This window comes from Microtus ochrogaster, unplaced genomic scaffold, assembly GCF_000317375.1.
Source record: "Microtus ochrogaster isolate Prairie Vole_2 unplaced genomic scaffold, MicOch1.0 UNK155, whole genome shotgun sequence".
NCBI lineage: Eukaryota > Metazoa > Chordata > Mammalia > Rodentia > Cricetidae > Microtus > Microtus ochrogaster.
The window spans coordinates 303,887-313,255 of record NW_004949253.1 but is presented as its reverse complement, the minus strand read 5'-3'; the positions used below and the strand labels follow the sequence as shown (position 1 = coordinate 313,255).

At 39.5% G+C, this 9,369-nt stretch overlaps 1 gene segment (V, D, J or C); it reads left to right on the top strand.

Annotated features, from left to right (window-relative positions):
• Positions 1-3,191: 3,191 nt before the first annotated feature.
• On the top strand, positions 3,192-5,656 carry LOC101987961. The segment is given in 3 exon segments: positions 3,192-3,252; positions 3,350-3,667; positions 5,541-5,656. Coding segments are annotated over 3 exon segments (480 nt in total).
• Positions 5,657-9,369: the final 3,713 nt, after the last annotated feature.

The window sequence follows — 9,369 nt, the reverse complement described above, 5'->3', positions numbered from 1 at the left end:
ATCAGAGCTTTCAGAAGATGGCAGGCTCCACAATGTTAAGACCTGTCTCCGTCACTGCTACTCACATATAGAATATGAAAAGAGGGGAAAAGAGCACAATATATGTGGTGTCCAATGTGAAAGAAGTGGTGGATATTCCCTGGGATTTACTGAACAGATTGTTTTGAGCTATTCTCTGCCATTCCCTGATGATTTACATTACCAAGGCATTGAGAAAAGCCTTAAATCCCCTTTTTCTATGGTGATCTTCACCATAAGACAAACAGTTCTATTGTTCAAGCAAGTCCTTCTCTCCATTTCTTGTTAACATTTAGGTTCTCTGTCTTCTTATTGCTTCAGGTAACATAACATACCATGAAGACGGTTCCATGCCACTGCTTTTTATGAGGTTTCATGAAGAGGTTACCCTCAATTCTTTACCAATGCAACAATAATATTTAGGAACCTGATTTTGCAATGTTCTTCAAGTAGTAAAGAGACAAGGAAGGAAATAAAAATGTATATAGTGACAGAGACACAGACAAACAGAAAACAGGAACTAGGAAATATCCAGGTGTGATGTCCCAGAGACCACTTATGTGTATGAAATTTAATCCCTTGAATCTCCTATCAGATAAAAAATTAAAATCACATGCATTAAATGTTTGTGAGTAGCATCCTCATAATTTGGATTTTCTAGGTGAGCAATAAAAAAAAATTAACTTCATTGACAACAGAAAGGATTTTAAGTAGTTCCTTAATCCTGATTTCACATCAGGTAGAGGCTGAAGTTCATTATGACTAATTTCCATCTAAACACTCTGCTGGGATTTTCAGGGATATGCACTGAGGATGTGGTATCCTCTGTTGTCTGTACAGCATGAATGTGGAGTCACTTAATGTTTTCCATCCAAGATCTGCACAGGGAAATCATACAATTCCCTATTTATATGCAAGTGGAAATCCAGTGTCAGAAAAATTTTACTCAATTTTATCATCAGGTCCTCTAAGAAACATGAGGGCAATTCTCAGAAACCTGAGGAAAAAGTTTAAACCATGCCCTGTGCTTCCTTTTTTCCTCCCAGGAACTTCCCACAATGCAAAACAGCCATCCTGCTCAGACTACAAGTCCAGGCCTACATGAGAGGCCCCATCTCTTTTTCACTAAAGCATCCAGTAAGGCATGGTTGTCCTGGTGCTGCTTCTCTGCTTGGTGCCCTTTCCAAGCTGTGAGAGTCTCAGGGTTTCAGAAAATAGACCCAGGCATGTCATCTGTGGGATGACTGTACCACGATTATTGTACCTGTTCCCAGGTTCCCTGTCCTAGGAGCAGCTGAAGGAGTAAGGACCTGGTCTAGTTCAGCCCTCACAGAACCTGTCCCTCACCTGAACTGTCAGTGGATTGCCATTATTGAGTCATGATGTAAATTGGGTCTGTCAACCTCCAGGAAAGTGTCTGAAGTGGATGTGAAGAATCTGGAGTGGTGGAAGCACAAATTATAATTCTGATCTCAAATCCCAAACCAGCATCAGCAGGGACACCTCCTATTGCAAGAATTCTAATTGTACTTAAGGAAAAAAATCCTGAGTCAGCTACCAGAGCCAAAAACTGAAGGATCAGAAAAGCAGAGTATTCAGTCACTAGAGAGTTCTCACCTCTACCAATGCTCAGACCAAATGGGGAAGATCCTGTCTATATAAAGCCTCTGACTGAATGCTGTCTCTCCAAAACCTCAGACTGACTCTGGGACTGAAACCTCAGACTGGATCTGAGCTCTTGTCTCCTCCTGTCTTATTTTCCTCTTTCAGCCCAGCCTGTCAAACCAGTCCCTGCCACCCTAGTGCTAGGATTAAAGGCATATGATCCCAGGTGCAGGAATCACCTTTATGTGAGCTCCATTTCTCTTTTACACAGATTCAATCTCTTGTATCTCAGGGTAGCATTGCACTCACAGAGATCCATCAACTTCTTTCTTTCAAGTACTGGAATTAAAGTTTTGTGCCACCATTGCCTGACATCTATGGCTATCTAGTGACTTAGCTCTGAACTATGGTCTTCAGAAAGCTTTATTTGTTAGATAACAAATAAAATATCACTATACCTCCAAGAGCTGTGTTTTCATAAAACTGAACAATCTGCCTCAAAAACGAGTGAATATATCCCTTATCCTGAAAAATATATTTCCAACTGCTCCTCAGTAAGAAGTAGAACCAAGGAATTTTCAGCCCCATCTTCCAGGGTTTTGGCTGAATTGGCCCTATTTGGGGTTAAAGAAATCTTAAGTGAAGGACAAGAGGGAAAATGCACAGGTTATACAGGAGTTTTCAAAGGAAAAGTTGGGTGTAGTGAGAAAAAGGAACTGAGTGATAGAAAGCAAAGCATGAGAATTTGGGAAAATAAAAACAAAGCCATCTGAAAACACAAAATTGATGCAAAAGTTTTGTGTTTGGTTATAAACACTTATTAAATGTTCCCATTATGATAAAAATATAAATATGGAGAAATAAAAGTGACCTAAGACAACATGAAGCCAGCCATGTGATGGCTGGTATTGAGGTGGGAAATGCAGATTGGGGGAAACAAAGTGATCATCGGGAAAATTTCATGACGCAAACAAGTAAGTGATGTAAATACAAATATGTCTCCATGACAATCACTGAGAAGAAGACAGACAGAACAATGAATGTATCATTTGCAAAATTCCTTGGGGCATATGACAGCACCTCTCAGAACAGATTAAAATTCAGAAAAGTTATAAGTGATCCCATCAGCATTCACCTCAGGAAGAATCCATTTACAGCAGAGACAGCAAGACAGACAGAGCTAATATCTATATACATAGCTGTGTGTGGAGCTTTTAAACTTCACATTGATCCTAAAGAGACATGACAGTGTGGAAACACAGCACTTTCCATGCACATGGTGAAAAGGGAACTAATACAGTGTAGTGAATCCCTAACAAGGAAAATGTTTACAGAGAGCTACATTAATGCTTCAGTTTCCATAACACTCACCTGTGTATATGATGTCTTATATCTGCTCTGACTACTGCCTTCTGCCCAAATCCAATTACAGATTCTGCTATGGCAAGAAGATATGCAAATAAGGCATCTTTTGCACATAAAAACAAGCCCTGTCCTGACCCTGCAGCTCTGGCAGAGGAGACAAGCCTTGGATTCCCAAGTCCTCTCTGTAAAGGGTCAGTACTGAACACAGACCACATACCATGGACTTAGGGCTCATATTGGTTTTCTTTGTCCTTATTTTAAAAGGTAATTCAAAAATATGAGATGCTGTGTATTGTGCGGACATGAGAAAGAAAAAAAAATTCTATGTCAATTTTCTAACATGAATTCTTTCTGTTTACAGGTATCCAGTGTGATGTGCAGTTGTTGGAGTCTGGTGGAGGCTTAGTGCAGCCTGGAAAATCCCTGAAACTCTCCTGTACAGCCTCAGAATTCACCCTCAGTAGTTACCCAATGAACTGGGTCCGCCAGGCTCCAGGGAAGGGGTTAGAGTGGGTCGCATACATTAGAAGTAATGTATACTATACTGATGCTGTGAAAGGCCGGTTCACAATCTCCAGAGACAATGCCAAGAACACTCTGTACCTGGAAATGAACAGTCTGAGGTCAGAGGATTCAGCCATGTATTACTGTGCAAGAGACACAGTGAGTGAATGCTACTGTAAGCTCAGACACAAACCTCCCCATAGGGAACACTGGACCAGCAGGGGGGGCTGAGAGCACTTAGAAATCTGGGTCACAGGAGAGCCTGCTTAGAGAAGCATGGCAGACTAGACTTCTTTGTGTCTGCACTGCCTCTCCATATCACACTTAGTGTTTTTCTCTACAGTTATAGTGTGTAGTAATCCTTGTGCATCCAAATGTTTATTCGAATTTTTTTTCCTCTTGTACTGTGTGTGTTTATTTATTACAGTGTTCCTCCCTGTTACTCTCTCTACCTACCTCTGTCTCAGTCTCTCTCCCTCTCCCTCTTTCTTTCTTACTACTGTGTGTGTGTGTGTGTGTGTGTGTGTGTGTGTGTGTGCTGACGTATGATGCATTTCTCTAGCAATCCGCACCACTTGTTTTAAGACAAATTCTATCTGTGGACCTGAATCTCAAAGACTGGATTATCTGATGTTTCAATGAGTTCCAGTGGTTGTTCAGTCTCCCCATTCCCTATACAGTATACCTGGTTTGCTGCCACACACATTTGTTTATTATTATTTTTTTAGTTATGGATTCTGAGTGCTGCGTTTAGAACCAACTGAAAGGTTCTTGTGTGTCAAAAACTTGATTTTTACAGCCCCGTTGTAGTTTCTTTTTAAATTTAGGATGCCCTTTACCTGAACAAAATGCAGATCATCACACTGAGCTAGAGTGATCTTGTCTTTTGACCTGCATCAGTTCCTTAAGGAGCCAAAAAAGATTGTAAAACCTAGAAGACACAGGCCGCTCAGAACCACATGTGAGTTTAGAGGACTCTGTGCCATCTGTTTGTGTCCATGAACACTACACTACCCACACAGAAGTAAATACCCCTAATTTAAAAAGTGTATTTTTTTAAAGTTCTCATCCAGTTCTGTGATTTAGCCCAATAGTCTAGTCTGTGTGTAATTTATATTAGATCTTGATTCAAATGGTAATTTTTAATAATTATATTTCTTGTATTGAATAAATACTGTTGTTGACTCCTCACCCTGTTACAGGTTATGGTCTCTGTCATCCAAGAGAATAGTTTAATTTTTGTTTCCAAGAAAAAGTCCTTTCTCTCACTTCTCTAAGTTCTGAGTCAGGAGGTTAACAGATTGCTCTAGGAACCCAGAGGACAGGTGATGTTCTCATGAGCACACACTGTTCTGCCCTCCATGCTCTGATTGGGATGCTTTACTTTGACCAGGGCTTATGGGCAAAAGATGTAGTGTGAACTTAACATTCTAACAACTACAGAAATGGATCTTAAACCCAAAAGAATTAGTTGACTGTAACCAATGATAAGAGGAAAGATATGGGAAGATATGAGGGAAGAACATAATGATCAGAATTCATTATATGAAAAAAATATTTCAATTTTTAAAGAACTCTGTATGAGATGGTTGGGATTGAAAACCTTTGATTCTATCACAGAGCAGATAGTAGCAAGAGATTCTTTCATGGTTCAATATCAGCTTGGTCTACATACTGAGCCCAAGCCAACCAGAGTGGCCCTGTGTAAAGGACAGGAAGAAAGAAATTCAGCCCCTCTGCTATAAATGAATATTTCTACATGTGGATGTGGTAGTGGTGGAGGTGTTGGAGAAGCTCTGCTATAAATGAATATTTCTACATGTGGATGTGGTAGTGGTGGAGGTGTTGGAGAAGGTAGTGGTAGTGGTGGTGGTGTCTCTGTGTGTGTGTATTTGTGTGTATGTGATTACACCATTAAATGTTACCATTGGAGTGTAATTATATTTGTGACTGTGTTTGTAAGTGTGACTCTGTGTGAGTGTGAATGTGTCTGTTGTGAAATGTGGCTATACCTAACAGTGTAACTGTATATGTGACTATGGTTGCAGTTGTGCATACTGCCATCATCCCCACGCCCATTCTCTCACCAGAAAAAATTTTAAACTTACCCAGTCTGTTACCTATTGATGTCGTTAGCAATATAGAAAGGACAGTGTTTGTGTAATCTTAAATATTACAGACTATCATGGAGGAAAATTAGGACATGAAATCAAGACCTAAGAAACAAAAAGGTAGGAACTGAATCAGAGACCTCAAATAACCTCAATTCATGCCTTTAATCCCAGCACCCAGGAGGCAGAACCAGGTGGATCTCTGTAAATTCGAGGCTAGCCTGATCTACAAGAGCTAGTTCCAGAACAGGCCCCAAAGCTACAGAGAAATCATGTCTTGAAAAACAAAAATTAAGTAAGTAGATAGATAGGTAGGTAGGTAGGTAGGTAGGTAGGTAGATAGATAGATGATAGATAGATAGATAGATAGATAGATAGATAGATAGATAGACAGATAGACAGATATAGACAGATAGACAGACAGACAGACAGACATACAGACAGACAGACAGACAGACAGATAGATAGACACATAGGCTTGTTTTCCATGACTGTGAAGTCTGCTTCCTTATAAAATGCAGGAACACTTGCGAACGGATGGCAACATCTACATTTGTCTGGGCCCTCCTGCATCAGTCATTAATCAAGAAAATGATATTAGTCTTGTCTGAAGATCAATCTAATGGGGGTATTTTTTTCTAAATAAGGTTCCTTTTTTCATGATAACCCTAGTCTATATCATATAAAAAGAATCTGACCACCACACAAGTGGATAGGCTGTTACTGTTAATTCTATATGACCCATTAAGTGAGTATACATCTATCCACTTTACATAATTAATCAAATGATTAAATAAACCCTTAAGAATAAAAATACAGCTATCAAATACAAGATAATAATAAATAACGTGTGACTGTACCATGAATGAATTCCCTTTGCAAATGCTGTTTTCCCAGTGACTAACTTCTCGAGAGTCTCATGAAAAAAGAGAAACCTGAGGAATAAGAGAGTAGGGGATATGGACACAAACACATGTGGGAGTTTGAATGAAATTGGCCCACAGAATATAAAAGGGAGTGGCACTTTTAAGATGTGTGGCATTGGTGGAGAGTACACGGCCTGATTGGAAGAAATGTGTCACTGTGGAGGGCAGGCATTGAGGTTTTCTATGATCAGGATGCTGCCCACTCTGTCAGTTGACTTCTTGTTCCTTGGAAGATGTTGGACTCTCAGCTATTCCTCCAGCACCATGACTTCCTGCATGCTGACATTCTTCCTGCCATGATGAGAATGGTCTGAACTTCTGAAGCCACAGGAGAGTCCACTAAATTATAGTTTCCTTATAACAGTTGTGGTCATGGTGTCTTTTCACAGAAATGGAAAACTGACTTAGACAATATCTCTGAAGTAACTAAGGACAAAAAATATTTGAATAAGTGGATTTTTACCTAGTTCCCCAATACAGTATAAGAAATGTGCATTTATTTCTGTGATACTCCTTTCCATATTATAGTAACCACAATGAAAATATCAAACAAATTCAAGATGAAACAGACTAAGCATCATGTCTGAGAAACTTTTTTGGTAATCCTGAAGCATTAAAAATTACAGGGAACATTGAAGTCATACTGTACATGATGATCAGGGCTTTCAAAGGATGGCTGTCTCCTTAAAGTGAAGAGCAGTCTCTACCACTGCAACTCAAAGTAAAAAGTGAAAATACTATGCACAAATAAATAATGGAAACAAATTGTGATGTCTCTAATACAAAATTAGACATTCATTTCCTGAGTCTTGAATGAACAGGTAGGTTCCAGCTCTGCACTTCCCTTCCTTGGTGATTTGCATAACAAGAGACAGGAAAAGACACTAGAAACTCTTGATATCTCTGCCTTGACTATCATTCAAGTCACAGGGTTCCCCATGTTCATACCTGCCTTCCAGTCCACTTCTGGTCATCACTTAATGTTCCCTGTCTTGTTATTACTTCAGTGAACATAACCCTCAAACCTGGCTACATGCTGTTGCTTTTTATGAAGTGTTATGAGTAGCTGAGCTTCCCATCACTTACCAAAGCAACAATCATATTTAGGAAACTGTGATTGACTACAAGCTTAGGAGAGTGACAGACAAAGATTTAAAAGTGCATGGATAGAATGAAATAAATCAAGATGAATAAAAACTAGTGTCCAGTTAGGATATTCCTAAGTGAGAAGGTGAAACCTGAGCCTAATAATATGGGACCCAAATCAGTCCCACAGATTTTCTTACAGATAAACATGTGAAGTGACATGTATAAAATGTATGTGAGCTTCTTCCTCACAAATAATTTCCTGAGAATTTATAAGAATGAGACAACTCTACAGACACCAAAAGAAAGAATTTTAAGTAGTTCCTTAAACATGATTTCTGATCACCAAAAGTATCAATATCATTTAAATTCTTTCCTGGAAGTTACGGAGATACATAAATATATTGAGAACCTGATATTCTCCTCTGCCTGGACTGAATGAATTTGGACCTAGTTAATGTAAACACTTCCATGTTTTGCTTCTAAGGCCTATGTGGTACGACTAATAATATTTCCTGTTTCTTTGGAATTGAAAATCCAGACAGCATCAAGGAAATGTTCCTGAGGTTCAATATAGAGTACCTCTAAGACACACAAACCAAATCTCAGTTTCCTGGAGGAGAAATTGGAAACATTGCCTGTGCTTCCTTTTATGCACTCTGGGACCTCCCCCAATGCAAAGCAGTCCTCAAGCTCAGGATGAAATCCAAGGCCAAGCTGAGAGGCCCCATCTCCTTCTGACTAGAGACTCCAACACAGCATGGCTATCCTGGTGTTGCTCCTCTGCCTGGTGACATTTCCAAGCTGTAAGTGCTTCGGGGTTTCAGGAAAGGGACTCAGGTTTTTCATCTATGGGTTTTATGACTGATGGTGATGTTGCTTGTCCCTAGGTGCCCTGTCACAGATACAGCTGAAGGAGTCAGGACCTGGCCTGGTGCAGCCATCACAGACCCTGTCGCTCACCTGCACTGTTTCTGGATTCTCATTAACTGACTATGATATACACTGGATCCGCCAACCTCCAGGAAAGGGTCTGGAGTGGATGGGAATAATATGGGCTAGTGGAAACACAAAGTACAATTCAGCTCTCCAGTCCCGGATCACCATCACCAGAGATACCTCCAAGAGCCAAGTTTTCTTAAAACTGAACAATCTGCAAACTGAGGACACAGCCATGTATTTCTGTGCCAGAAACACAGTGAGAGAACTCCAGTGTGAGCCTGCACAAAAACCTTCATATGGAGACACTCATGAACAGCAGGGGGCGTTGGGGACCAACAGGGTCTCTCAAGACCAGTACGTGGTTGCTTAATTAGATAAGAAGTTCTAGACTGTGCTGCAAGAGAATATGTTTCAGTATTAGAATGTATGTTTTCCTTTTCCAAGCACAAATTGGAAAAAAATTCTCTAAAGGCCTCTCTTAACTGTCATAGTCTAGTAAACTTTCTATTTGTTCAAATACTATAACAAATAGCTTGTAAGCTAACAATCTGCTTCCTGTTATTAGAAAGAATGGCATATAACTTTATATGTTTTACATACACATACATATATAGATACATATTCACACATTTTCTTATATATGAAGATATTTTAAAGGATTCAGCAGACAATTGATGATGTTAGGTTCAGTTATAAGCCAGAGAACTTTAAAAGAGCCTTAATTTGTCCTCTTTGTTTTTGCACCTGTGATAGAGAAACCACAGCTTCCTAAATAAATAAATAAATAAATAAATGTAAATGAACACAAATGG